The sequence below is a fragment of the Enhydra lutris genome, unplaced genomic scaffold, assembly GCF_002288905.1.
Source record: "Enhydra lutris kenyoni isolate GAN:26980312 unplaced genomic scaffold, ASM228890v2 scaffoldscaffold56, whole genome shotgun sequence".
NCBI lineage: Eukaryota > Metazoa > Chordata > Mammalia > Carnivora > Mustelidae > Enhydra > Enhydra lutris.
The window spans coordinates 8,516,245-8,530,815 of NW_019154140.1; the positions used below are offsets into that span (position 1 = coordinate 8,516,245).

A 14,571-nucleotide genomic window follows, 5' to 3' on the forward strand; every position below is an offset into this window, starting at 1 on the left:
GGACCTGAGCCGAAGGCAGAGGCTTTAACTCACTGAGCCACCCAGGCGCCCCAATAAATAAAATCTTTAAAAAATATATTTCTCGAGCACCAACTCTGGCCAATCCCTATGCAAGACACTAGATGCAGGGATGAGCAAAATTTCTTTCCTGCTCCCTGAGGGGCTCACTGTCCCATTAAGGAGGCACATTAATGCCATGATAGCACTCTGTGGTGACACAAGTGTACAAACGTTCCCAGGTGGTGTGGGAGCACACGGAGGGCTCATCACCCAGGAAAGGAGGGGGCGACACTGAATCTGAGCGTTAGGAATGAGTTAGGAGTTACCCAAGCAAGAGACGTGGGAAGGGCTGTCGGGGAGGGGGGGGGGAGAGACAGAGCGTTCTCCAAGGAGCAACCAGCAGGGCATGTTGTGAACCCCTGGCCATTTGGTGAGGCCAAAGGGTAAAGGACAAAGCAAGGAGTGGGGAGAGGTGAGGTGGGAGGAGCAGGATCCCTGAGGACCCTGTAGGCCAGGCACGAGGGTACTTTGAAGGGATTTTAGCAAGGGAGCAGCAGAATCAGATTTGCATTTTAGAAAGATCACTGGGGCTGCAGTGTGGATAATTGATTGGAGCTGAGTGAGGAAGCAGACAGAGAGAATGGTTCAAGGCCACAGGGCAGCGGGGGTGGCAAGAAGAGGGCACAGTCAAGAAATATTTAGGATTCCAAATCAGCAGGATTCAACGCCTTTATTCGTGGGGGACAGGAAGGAGAGAAGGTTCAAGGACGATTCCTGGGTGCCACCAAGGGAGTTGGAAAAAACCGGAAGAGTGCATGGGGGCGCGGAAGGGGTGAGCACAGAGAGAGCTGAGGGTCTCATTTTAGGACAGGTCGCATTTGAGGAGCCTAAAGACAACCAGGACATATCCACTGAGCAGGGATTTATGGCCAGGGGCAAGGTCAGGGCACCCCGTAGTGATGAAGAGGCGAAGACCATTGTTTCCACAGCTCCACAGATTGTACTTAGGGAAGCAACACCTTTGTTTGAGAAAATATCTTTATATCTTTGTATGCTGCTGGGGTGAAAAGGGCAGAGCCTAGAGCCTGGGTGACCTTAGGGACAGCATCGCCACAAAAATGGCTCAGCGGCCCTGTGTGAGACTTGAGAGGAATTGCTCAGGCCCCTGAGAAGGAGGAGAGCAGGGCAGTGGTGGGGGAGAGGGCCTGAGAGGGAGGGGGCAGGCAAGGGAGACAGGACAGGGCAAGGACAAGCCAGTGGAAATTCCCAGCTCACAGGGGAGAAATTCTCCACTGCCATGTGTGTCATCTGATCAGCTGTGGAAGACGCCCCTTCTCCCCATGTCCCCGCTGCGCCCACACAGACCCAGGTCCTTAGTAAAGTTGACTCTGTTCATACCTGCTTTCTGTGAGTAGGGATTTAGGTGGGAAAGGAGGAAAGAGCTTCATTTCACATGTGGGTTTATGGGGCATTGAATAGTGTGAACCCATTAAGAGGCAGAGCCTGGAGGCAGGGGTGGGGGAGGGCAGGACAGCAGGAGCCTCTGGGAACGCCCAGGACCCTGGAAGCTGGCCTTGGACTTGGGGATGTGAGGAGCTTCTCCATCTAAGCTGGAATCCCATGCCCACCACTAGCCCTGCCCCTGCCCCCCTCAGGCTGGGCCCCAGCCTGCGGCAGCCTTACCTCTGTCCAGGCTCAGGAACCTGGAGGTTCCAGCTCAGCGCCTGGGGGCTGCCCCCCTCCCTCCAGCTGGGAGGTGAGCTTAGGGCGGAGCAAGCCAGGGAGCACCCCTCCTCATCCCAGCATCATACCTCTCACCCACAGAGACACACACAAGCCTGCTCCCTGCCAGTCTGACCAGCAGGTCCGTGGGTCAGCAGCTAGGAGAGGAGCAGGCTGGACACAAGAGACCCACCAAGATAGCAGAGATCAGAGGCTAGAGAAACAGAGGTCCCAGAAGTAGAGGCAGCCGCTGAGGCAGCCGGAGCCGGACCCAGGGCAGCCTGGTGGGTGAGGCTGGGCCAGCATGTTGGCCTGCCGGTTCTGGAGAGCTATCAGCAGGGCGCTGTTCGCCGAGTTCCTGGCCACGGGGCTGTACGTGTTCTTCGGGGTGGGCTCAGCCCTGCCCTGGCCCTCGGCGCTCCCCACCGTGCTGCAGATCGCCATCACCTTCAACCTGGCCACGGCTGTGGCTGTGCAGGTCACCTGGAAAACCAGCGGTGGCCACATCAATCCTGCCGTGACTCTGGCCTTCCTCGTGGGCTCCCAAATCTCCCTGCCCCGTGCCGTGGCCTATGTGGCTGCCCAGCTGGCAGGGGCCACTGCGGGGGCTGCTCTGCTTTATGGGGTCATCCCAGGAGACATCCGAGAGACCCTTGGAGTTAACATGGTAGGTGCAGGGAGGGGCACCTGGCAGGCCTAGGAAGGGGTAAGGGTGGAGGGCCAGGCCTGAGGAGCAGGGACGGGAGGTAATATCTCAGCCACGTGCTCCTTACCTGCTCTGGGCTGAGACTTGGGACACAGGAGAAGCCGACTGTGGCCTCAGTGCTGGCAGAGCAGGAATGGAGTTATGGCACCAGGAACAGGTGGAACAGGGCCAGGAGTCAGGAAAGGACCAGGCATTGAAGGGTCAGGGTGGCCAGGGATACCTGGGGCTGTGGGTAGTGGCAGGAGTCCCGGCATGCCCTTCTTCTCTCCCAGTCTACCCCACGAGCCCTGCTCCTCGGCGTCCCCATGTTCCTCCTTCCCCTGAGGCCTGTCTCACTCCCCCAGATTCCCCTAATCATCTATCCTTCCACCTACTTCCCCAAGTCTCCTCCTTCTACTCCTACCCACGGTCTCCTCCCAGTCTGCTCAAAAACCTGTACACCACCCCCTCCCCTGCTCTGAGCCTTCCCTCCCCCATCAGAACTAAGCCCCTTGCCAACTATCGGCCCCAGCCAACTGGTGGGCTAGGAGGGGGGGCCGCTCCCTTCTGCAGGGAGCAGGAGTCCAGGGCTGACCGGAACTCCACTGCACAGCTCTCCCCATCTCCTTGGGTCCTGGAACCTGGGGTGGTGAGGTGTCACCCCCCTATGGTGGGGCAATGAGGCCTGAGCGGGTCACCAGCCAGCATCACCTCCAGCACAGCCTCCTCATCCAGGTCCGGAGCAGCGTCTCAACAGGCCAGGCCGTGGTTGTGGAGCTGGTTCTGACCCTGCAGCTGGTACTCTGTGTTTTTGTTTGCACCGACGGCCGGCAGGCATCGGGCTCCCCGGCCACCATGATGGGGATCTCTCTGGCGCTGGGGCATCTCATTGGGGTAAGAGGCAAAGTGGACACCGTGGACATGCACTCACTGGTCACTCCCCGAGGAGCCTGCAGGGACTCTGAAGGCCAGGAAGTGTCCCTCCCTGAGTCCTTAGTGGGTTGGGTCGAGGCTGTGTTCCCACAATCCAGGTCTGGGGTATGGTGCTGTCGTGGTCAAGGCTCTAAGCCAGGACAGAGGGGGTTGTCCCCTCCTGGGCCTGCCTTAAGCCTCCTCACACCCTAAACCAGCACTTGCCCTCCAGGTCTACTTCACAGGCTGCTCCATGAACCCGGCCCGCTCCTTCGGCCCCGCCATCATCGTTGGGAAGTTTGAGGTCCACTGGGTGAGAGCCTCTGCTGGCCGCCATGGGATGGGAAGGACCTGGGCAAGGGCGATAGGGACTGTGTCTCTCACCAGTGGGCGGTCCACGGGGACTTGGGGAGATGGGAACCCCACCACAGACCATCTTGACCCCCAAGTGGAGGTTTCCCTTGGCTTGGAAGACAAAGGCAAGTATCCTGGCTTGTACTTCCTTTCTTTCCAACTTCAAGAGCCAAGGGGACCCAGTAGGCTGTTAATAAATGGGCCGGGGCGGGAGACACAGGCTTGGCCCAGGCCTCAAGTCCTGGCTGTTTCCTTATTCACTTCCTCCAGCTGGACCAGTTTCCAAACTTGGATAAAGAAAAAGACAAACAGAAATAGACACACACACACCAGAAGAAGCAGGAACAGCACTTAGCCAGGGCTCCTGGTTGGAACAGGGGAGGCAAGAGGAGGGAAGCAGGACTGGTGAGGAGACTGGGCCCCCACGCAAGGCAAGGTCACCTCACCTGCAGACACTTGGCGGGCAGGATGCCTGTTTCTCCATTTTGTCACCATGTAGAGAGCCTGAGGGGTCCTGGTAGACCAAGTTAATACTAGGGAAGCAGGCTAGGATGCCGAATCTACCCTGTGATCTTGATGACTCATGCCTGCTTCTCTCTGCCCCCTCAGATCTTCTGGGTGGGACCCCTGGCCGGAGCTGTCCTGGCTTCCCTGATCTACAACTTTATCCTCTTCCCTGGCACCAAGACCATGGCCCAGCGACTGGCCATCCTCATGGGTAGTGAAGAAGTGGAGAAAGTGGCAGAAGAGGAGCCCGAGAAGAGAGAATCCCAGTCCAGTTCAGGGGACACAGAATCGGGGAACACGTGTCAGACAGTATAGAACGGGGCCCCTCATCTTTGGGCTTCTGTGAGGAGCCCTTTAGGTGGATAGCCTGCCTTGTACAACCAGATGTAGGTTTTATGGGGGGAGGGGGAGGGGGGAGAGGATGAGGGCTGGAAGGATGGGTAGGCTAGGCCTCTTGTCCTAACAGGGTGGGCCGGGAATGCCAATCCCTATCCCTGGCATTATATTTCTAGACAGAAAGAATCTGGGGAGCAAATCTGTTCAGTTTCCTCCTCCTACATCTCTTAATGGGACAGAGCAGAAGGAGGCAGGGAAATTCATGACTGTCCTCCTCTTCTCTCATCCATCTGGATCCTAGTGGGCATCGTGGGCCTCCAGATTGCCTTGTCTTGGGTATTAGAGCCCAGACAGCCATTCAGCTTAGATACTAAGGGCTATAGAGACCTTGGGGAACCTCAACATCTCACCCACCCTTGAAGGGAAAGCCAGACTTCCCAGAAGAATCAGGTCCTGGGATGGTCTCTGAGCTCTTCATCTCTTCATATGGATATCTCTGCTCTTGGGTATGGTTTGGGGGCTACAGACCAGCCCTCAGCCTAAGGCTGTGCCCTGAGGACAGAGACTGTCCTTCCAATCGATCTTCATTCCTCAGGCCTCTAAATACACAGGAGAGGACCCTGCCCTGGGGAAGAGCTGACCCAGAGAGGAGCCTTTTCTAGGGCAGACAGAGGGGCAGGATATAGGCAAGGGAGGTTTGGGTCTCAAAGGAGAGCCAGGGCAGGCTCTCCCCAGATGTTTGCCCACCTTCCACCCCAAAGCCCCATCCATGGGAACAATTCTGAGAGGAGAAGGTCCTTATCCCAGCCCCCTGTTCATGACCTGGGCCATAAGCTGTCTCCAGCTTCATTTGCAATTTTGCCAGGATCCTCAAAAAGCTACTAATGAAGTCCCAAGGATGGTAAGAACTTAGGAATGACCCAAGAAACCAGAATTTGCAGTTCAATGCTTCTGAAGGACAGCAAGCCTCAGTCGGTTTGTTAGTATTTATAAGCTGCTGTAAATACTGTTCCCCCATGACTTGGGGCCCTATGGATCTCAGCTTCCCCAGCTATAAAATGGGCACAGTCCTCCCCTATCGCCTGCTGTCAAAACAAATAAGAGACTGGAAAATGTTCTCGGAAGTTAAAATGTTAGAAAAACAAACCCAATAAATGATGATTATTGTCACTGTTACTGTAATTACCGGGTTTGAATACAATTGCTGTTGGTAATGGGAGGGTGGAGGGAAGAAGGGAGAGGAGGATGATTGAGAGGGAAGGAAAATAGGCTTTTCTCCTTTCATCTGTTCCACTTACTTGCACTGCCTCCTTCTCTCCTGGATCCACTGACCCGGGAGCTTTGTGTGTGTGGAGGGGTTGAGGAGGGCCACTGGAACAAAGAGACAAGCCAATAAAAGTCAGTTCTTCTCATCTCTATGGTGCCCATCACCATGGTACCCTGAGATACAGCAACCAAATGCATAAAAAAGATAGGTCCTTTTCCATGATGTCTCCAAAGGCGCTGGGCATGGGAGGGGCTCCCAAAGTCTTTCATGGGCAGGGTGACAGAGCCCAGCTGGTAACTAGAGCAAGAGCTGAGTCCCCAAGTGCTTTTGGCCACAGTGACTGTGTTCAGAGTTCTGTGATATTGTCAGTGTGGAGTACTATTTACATCTCTCCAAGCCAGGCCCCTCTCATCCATCTTCACAATCTCTCAGAGCCCAGGGCTTCCCATGCCCTTTTATGAGCAGGGATAGCTGAGTGTGGGGGAGGGGGGAGGGCTGTGATTGACTTGCTAAAGGTCACCCAGCTCAGTACCAAAGCCCCCTAAGGTCTCCTCAGCTCCCAGCTTAGAATTTTTCAAAACAGAGCTCTGGGGGGTCTATACAAGCTCTAGCGGGAGGAAGGAAGAAAGGAAGGAAGGATGGATGGACTGGAAAGTTGACAAAGGCAGGAGGGCGGAGCTCCTGCAGTAGGCTCCGAAGTTCCTAGACAAATTATCTCTGCGTCCCCAGAGCTGAGCACACACTGGGTGCTCAATGGAAGTTTGATGAATCGGTGACCGAGACTGGGTGACTGGGGAGGGAGGGGAGGCGGTCATTGATCAAGAGAATTCAGGAGGTGCAACTTCCAGTGTGCCAGGATGAGAGTGGCTGAGGCGCCTGTGCTTGCAGGGAGGGAAAGCTGGGACCATGGGGCACAGCCGCCCTGGAGCCTCAGAGAGCTCCCTGGAGCTCCTCAAGAGCAGACTGCGGACCCTCTGTCTCGGGAACTTCCGGGACAAAAGGGTCAGACTGCTTGGAGAGAGCTGGGGCTAGTTTCATGAATAGTTCTTTAAAGCTGTGCTCTGTTGGAATAGGCTAGAGCAAGGGGGGAGACAAGCTTCATGAAAAGTGAGGAAATAGGTTAGAATCTGAAGAGCATCCAAAGTTAGACACAGGAATGAGTAACCAAAGGTTAGTGTCTCCTTCTCTGGCGCCCTTTAATAGGACAGCCAGCCATCTGTTTGGATGAGGGAAGGGCTGGCCCTTGGGGAGCCAAGTTCACAGGTACCAGCCAGGGGCAACGGGGCTTCACAGCCCCAGCCCCTGGGCCTGGGGTAGGGTGAGAGGGTGGCAGCAGTGGGAGCGTGGGGAGGACTGAGACCCAACCAGGCAGACCCTCGGTGTGCACTCCCTTCCTCCCAGTTGTCACGGGAAGTTTTTAATTAATGGTGTGTAATCTGATCTGGCCTTTCTCCCCGCTGAGCACTGCCTTCAATCAGCAGAGCCATCTGCAATTGCAATTCATAATTCTCCCGAAAGGGAGGGGGGTGCCTTGGTGATTAATACAATTAGCCTTTTATGTTGATGATTGCCTTAGCAGGAGCAGATGATGTGAGCTCAGAGCCTAGGCAGCCGTGTCCCCAATTGGCTGGCAGGACGCCCCTCTCCACTTCCCACCCCCACTGCTACCTCTGGCTGGAAAGAGGACACACTGGGACCACAGTGGGCAGGGGAGGGGTGCGGGGAGCCCACCAAGGGGCCAGGGCTCTGGGACACATTTGGGCTGCTGGGACTGAGGGGAGAGAAGAGACTTTTCACTTTCCAAAGAACATCACTTTGACTTAAAGGATTCTGTGCACCATATTTAAAAAAAAAAAAAAAAGGAAGAAGGCTACATAAAGGTATAATAGGGGTTGAAAGGGTTGAAAAGGTTGAAATACAGGCTCAGACAGTTACAGCTGGGTGAACTTAAGCAAGTTACTTAAGCATCCTGAGCCTCACTATCCTCACCTAGAAAATGGGATCTATTCAGTAAGGTGGCAGGAACCACACGGGATGAATGTGATTAGCTAGGCAGCCCCCTGACACAAATCTCAGCTGGTGGTAGGGTTGTCGCCATCATGGCAGTAGACTGCTGACTGCCATTCCCTCTTGCCAATGGTTCAGCTGCTTCCCAGCAGTTCCTAAGGCAGCCCAGCAGCCCAGCCCGCTATTACTGAAGGACCCACTTCCTCCCCATTTCCCAGCCTTAGTTGGCTTAAGCAGAGGATAGTGTGGATATGAGTGTGTTGGGGGAGGAGGATCCCAGAGGAAAGAGGAGTCAAGATTCAGACCCAAAGGGCACCCGGCTGGCTTAGTTAGAAGAGTATGTGACTCTTGATCTCGGGGTTGTGAGTTCAAGCCCTATGTTGGTTGTAGAGATTACTAAAAATAAATAAATTTTTTTAAAAAAGGAAAAAACGGGGACGCCTGGGTGGCTCAGTTGGTTAAGCGGCTGCCTTCGGCTCAGGTCATGATCCCAGCGTCCTGGGATCGAGTCCCACATCGGGCTCCTTGCTCGGCAGGGAGCCTGCTTCTCCCTGTCTCTGCCTGCCACTCTGCTGCGCTCGCTCTCGTGCTCTCTCTGACAAATAAATAAATAAAATCTTTTTATAAATAAATAAATAAATAAATAAGGAAAAAAATGAATGAAACTCAAGAAAGAAGGAAAGGCCTCCCCAGAACAGAGAGGAGGAGCACTGGAGTGATTGTGGCTGAAAGCTGGTTTGCAGGAAGATCCAGGAAATGAGAGTAAGGAGGCCAGGTGCCTATCAAGGGGTACAAAGATGCAGGACTTTGAGCATCTGGAATTTCACAGGAAAGCTAAGAAATCAAAGGGAAGCAACCATCAGAGCTGAGCATTTAAGAGGTGGCACCAATGAAAGTCAGGGATCTCTGATTTATAGTAAGGTCAGATGATCTGGAACAAGCTGACTGGGGACTTGATGGGAGAGTGCCCGTGGTCAGGAGAGGATATAGCCTCAGTCCCTCCCAGCCCATAGCCCTACACTCCAGGACCCTGAGCAGCAGGAGAAGAGAGCCCCTTATCAACAGGGATGTTGACCTAGCGCCAATGCCAGGCCCCGGCAATGTCAGAGGGAAGACAGGGAGCAAAGAAGGGAGGGGAGAAGCTAAGGGCTAATCAAGAAGAAGCATCTGGCCAAACAGTGGCCACTGGGGGCAGCTGGGGCAGGGGGTCTGCATGGCCAAGATGTGCAATCACCTCTTGAGGAGGGGCAGCTACACCGAGGAGCAGTCGCAGTCAGCCAAAGCCGGAGGGGAGGCGCGGTTAGGGAAGGGGGCTTATGAGACTGTGGAGTCTGACAGCACTAATTAGTAGGCTGCAGTGAAGGGGCAGAGAAGGGGGAAATGCAAACTGTTTCAGAGCTCTGATTAAGTCAGCGAAAGGGACAGTTATTTTTTTTCCATTTTTAAAAAAACTTTTTATTTTTTATTAACACATAATGTATTATTAGCCCCAGGGATACAGGTCTGTGAATCGCCAGGTTTACACCCTTCACAGCACTCACCATAGCACATACAAAGGGGCAGTTATTGCCAAAACTGGGAGCAGGGGATGCCACTGATGGTGGCAGAGACTAACAACTCCACCCCAGCTCCGTGGACGTATGGAACAAGGCCCATCCAGGCCAGGGCCCAGCCTGGAATCCAGAGAGGAGGCTGGGGCAGTCCTCAGTATCCAGTTATGAGGCACCGGGCTGGAGGTAACTCTCTGCCCAGAATATGCTTCCTGGTCCTCTCTGGCTGCCCTGTGCGGCCTGACGTGCAGCTTAATGTCATGGCCTCAGGCTGGTAAGCCTCCAGGGCCTCCCTCCAGAGCTCCCCATAGAACGTGACATACTACTTCACAATTATTTGAACATTTCTCTCCACCGCAACATAAAGACCTTCTTAAACAAAATTAGATTTTTAGTATCCTCATCTCAGGGCAACAATTTCCTTAACTTGGCTATCTGTCCTCTTTTTGTTGGTCCCCAAACCATGGCCTTCCAGTTTCACGGGAGGAAAGACCTCTGATACTCTGGATTTGGTGAGCAAGTAGGACAAGGGATTGCAGTAAACACTCCCAGCTCCCTGCCCGAACAGACCTCTGACCTCCTCTGTGTTAAAGCACCCTAGGCTTTCGGTGCTGCACTCATTTCAGAACTCCACTAGGAAGTTCTAGTATTTTGGTCATAGCCTCACTGATTCACAGTGACTTTTTTCTTACCCTTCCCCAATTCCGGGGTCACATGTAATGGCTCTAGGGGCCATGACTGGGACAGATTTTGATTCTATCCTACACATTGCCTGCCTGTCTCTTTGTGCCAGATGTTCTGGAGCTGAGCTCTCCTTTTCCTATCCTGCAGCTTCCCTCAGACACAGAGAACACAGAGAACTCCCTGTTTTAAAGCTCTTGGACCACAGCTAAATAGCAGGTTCCCTGACCTCCTCATCTGTTCTAGCCAACACCCTATCTCCCGTGAACAGCAAACACTTTCAGCCCAAATAACATTGATAGTAAGATGCTTGACTATTTTATAAGAAAAAACACCGCATTGTTTTTGTAAGATGCCATTGATTATAAGATATTCCAATTCTCAGAACTATTAAAGCATGTTTTTAAGTGCATCTTACAACCAAGGAAATGATTGTTTCTCCTTCAGATCTTTGTTATTTATTTATTTATTTATTTATTTATTTATTTATTTATTTATTTTAAAGATTTACTTGAGAGAGAGAGAGTGAACTTGCAGGCACACGAGTGGAGGGAGGGGCAAGAGGGGGAAGGAGGGGGAAAGGGAAGAACCTCAAGCAGGCTCTGTGCTGAGCAAAGAGCCCAACAGGCATCTATCCCACAACCCTGAGATCATAACCTGAGTGGAAACCAACAGTCAGACACTTAACCAACTGAGCCACCCAGGCACCCCAAATCTCAGTTCCTTAAATCAGATTTTAAAGTAAAGGGGGAAGAGCGCCTGGGTGGCTCAGTTGGTTAAGTGTCTGAGTCTTGATCTCAGGGTCTTGAGTTCAAGCCCCGAATTAGGCTCCATGCTGGGTATGTGGAGCCTACTATGAATGAATGAATGAATGAATGAATGAATAAATGAAGCGAAGGGGAATGTAAGGTCAAAGTGGGGACCACACTGGAGAGTCTCAGATCTTCTTCCTCTAAAGGGGTTAGGCGCCATTGCCCTCATATGCTCTCAACTCCAGTGCAGTGTTTCAATACCCAGGCCACGAACATGGTTAACATCTCTTCTCCCTCAGTGCCACAGAGGCCAGGGAATAAAACCCCCACCTTTTTTTCCGGGAGACGAGACACAAACCATGCCAAGCACGGACCACCATTTTGGAGGGGATAATCGCCTAGCACTCCAACACCATTTATCCAACCATTTCCTACCCCACCGGGTTATCTTCCCCAGAGCCTCCAGGCCAGTGCCCTGAGAAGATGCCGAGATTAGTCATTTCCTCCTCAGGGGGCTAAGACAGCTCCGTTAAGCTGCCCACTGCAGGCAGTTTCCGTTAAAGCAAAGCAGCTGGAAAGGGCTTAGCCCTGTAATGCCAGCAGCTGTATCTCCACAGTGCGGCTTCTCTGCTGAGGGACTGGACTCTGTCCAGAAGCGTCAGGCAGTTAGCCCCAGTCAATGTATATTAACCTAGGAGGACTGAGCAGCCAGCTTCCAGGGAGGAGGAGAGGCCATTCATTTAAGCACCCCACCCCATTTAAGCTTCCCAATGAGGAAGAAAAATCCCAGCCCCTTCGTCTGTCTTGCTCTACTAAAATCTGGACAAACTGTCTCATCGTACAGGCAGGGGCAACTCCATTTTTAAAAATTCGCCTAAGGACAGATCCACTTGTTAGTTTTGACAACAAAAGGCCACTAACCCCACAGATGCATTCTCCTTGATTTTTTTTTTTCCTCTGAGGTCTAAGGTATTTCCTGATCCCAGGTGTGCGTATGTGTGGGCACAACAGACCGACTACCTCTTCTTGGAGAGCACTGGGCCCTGGGGTTGCTGAGGAAGAAGCTGAACAGGCCTCAGAAAGCCCTGGCACGGAGCAGGCTGCTGAAGAGAGATCACTCGATGACTTCTTACTCAAAGCCAGATGGTGAACATGAGACGGGGTGAGAGCTAATGCCACTCAGGGGGAAAGCCAATAAGCTAATCCTCTGACACGTTTCTAGAAGCAGGCTGGCGGCTTTGGCTCAGAGACTCGCCTGTTCCTGGCTCTGAGCTTCAGAGCACACAAGATGCGCATGGGTGACCCAGCCACGGACTCCCACCAGGAGGAACCCCAAACACTTACACCAGCTCATCCACCTCCTTGCACACAGAAAGCAGCCCCAGCTCACCAACCAAGCCCAGGGCTCCCAGTCTACAAGACGATAAGCCCAACCAGGAAGACATTTCCTTCTCTTGTCCCAAATGCTTTCCCCAGCAGTCTGGCCCTCCCTGCTCCTTCTGGGTCATCTGTAAATAAGCACATCCGCATACAGCCTTGAGTGGAATCATTTATGTACCTAATAATATATCAACCGAGCCCACGATGCCGCTCTGAAATAGCAAGCACCACAGCTGAACTCCAGTAGGAGCTCTAATCCCCAGGTTCTTATCCCTGCTAAACTATAGATTAGTTGGTGGGAATTTAAGCCAAATCACCCCTCTGAATTTTTCAACGGGGATAAGATGACCTGCCCACCCCACATGGATGTGGAGACATCAGGTAAGACGGTGCATGAAAGCACTTGGTATCCTGTCAATCACCATGTTACATTTCCTAGAGACTTTATGGGGAATGGGTTAATTCCATCTTCACTGAAGACCAGAGAAGATATTAACTGGCAAGTGCTTTATTAGAAATCCAAATATCCATTTATATGTGTCTGAGCCTAGCACACAGATGGTGTCCAACTGTGTGAGATGGGAGAGCAATCTGTATCAAAACAATGCAACTAAATGAAGCTGGCAAGAGTTATAGCGGGAGAAGGTAGACAAAAGGAAAATTCCTGCTCCAACTCTGAGTCCCTGAAAAGTGGCCTCCTTTCCCATCCCACACAACTGCGGAGGACAAGGCTCCCACACGCTACAAGGTTATTCCTAGTGACGTCAAACTGCCTTCTGCCTGACTTCATGAATAGAACCATCAACAAACAGAGCCTCTGAGAACCAGAGTCTAATAAATTATACAAGTTAAGAATCCTGGCCCCTGGCCTGGGGCCTTCACTTATTTACCAAACAGACCAACTACAGGGAGCAGATTTTTTTTAAAATCACTAAATTCCTAGGTTAAGTGACCATTCTCCAAATCCTGTTTATATGAAAAACACCATGACTGACGTGCCCCAACTCCGCATGCTTGAAAGCTGCTCGCTCCAGTGGCCGAAACCCAAGTCATGAGCGAGGCTATCATCAAAGCACATGGACCGGGATCCTACTGTATGAACTGTGCCAGCCTAAACACTGAAGTCTCTGCCCTCCCTTGTTTCTCAGATCTGGACTCTGCAACAGCCCCTTCTCTGCACCTTGCGGAGCCTCAAAAAAGCGGATGCATGAGTAAGCAAACCACGGCTCGGTATCCCAGGCTCACCACGGTGGGTCTCCCAAATCTTCTTCCATCAAGAAATCAAATCCCAGGAAATCATACACTGTGTATGATTTATACATGTACATATACATATACCGTATGTATATGCCTATGTGTCTGTTTGAAGCTTGTGGTGGGCAGGGGAGCCCTGCTGTTAACGAAACCAACCCAGCAAGGCGGATGGCTTTCCTCCTTGCACTCAGCACTGCTGGTCACTTTGTGCTGCAATAATTTAAACAGGAATTTAAGAATTCAAGATTCCTTTCAATGCCATAGGTGCAGTTCATAGCCAAAAATGGCCATTTTTGTCATGGTAAATCACTTAAACACTATAGTCCTCTGATGGAAACCTAGATGCTTTCTATTTTTGCAATGAATTCACCTTCTTAAGGAAAGAGACATCCGTAGACACCAGTAATAAATGCAAATTGTTGCTGCTGAATCAAACCATGCAATGCTTGCCTGGTTAAACAAACATCAAACTTAGGAGTCTTACCTAGACCTATGGAGAACGGACTTAAAAATGTAGATTTCAGGGGCGCCTGGGTGGCTCGGTGGGTTAAAGACTCTGCCTTCAGCTCAGGTCATGATCTCAGAGTCCTGGGATCGAGCCCTGCATCGGGCTCTCTGCTCGGCCGGGAACCTGCTTCCCCCTCTCTCTCTGCCTGCCTCTCTGCCTACTTGTGATCTCTGTCAAATAAATAAATAAAATCTTAAAAAAAAAAAAAAGAAGTAGGTTCTGGTTATTAGCAAGTAAGAGTCAAGTTAAAGGGCATTAAAGGCAGGGAAAGAGGCAGCACCAGAAAGGGTCAGGGGCAGGAGCTACTCCTGCTACTCCAAAGCACTGGACCCTTTCCTTAGATCTCACATCAAGGAAATACAATTTAATTAAGAAAGCCCTCGAAAGTCAAGCTGTTCCACATGAAGTACTATTAAAGAAATTGAAGGTGGGTACATATTTCCCTTTGCTAGTATCAGAATTATTTTCATGGCTGAGGTCTCTTGGGCTAACCCGAAACTGAGCTACTGGCTGCCAACATCTGACACACAGGACCATTTCCTTTTTCGCTAATGGGCCATCAGTTCCTGCATAGGGTAGCCTTGCCTTCACTAACATTATACAATCCATTTACTTCCTCCACATTAGTGATTTAAAATGCACCTTGGGGAGATACT

The 14,571-nt window shown here is 51.9% G+C and overlaps 1 protein-coding gene across 1 annotated transcript; it reads left to right on the forward strand.

The window, feature by feature from the left end:
- The first annotated feature begins 2,005 nt into the window (after positions 1 to 2,005).
- Positions 2,006 to 4,495, forward strand: LOC111157945 (aquaporin 6). Its single transcript, XM_022519695.1, has 4 exons — positions 2,006 to 2,389; positions 3,143 to 3,301; positions 3,552 to 3,632; positions 4,283 to 4,495. The coding sequence occupies exons 1-4, from the start codon at positions 2,027 to 2,029 to the stop codon at positions 4,493 to 4,495; spliced, it is 816 nt and encodes a 271-aa protein (XP_022375403.1). The 5' UTR covers positions 2,006 to 2,026.
- The last annotated feature ends 10,076 nt before the right edge of the window (positions 4,496 to 14,571 follow it).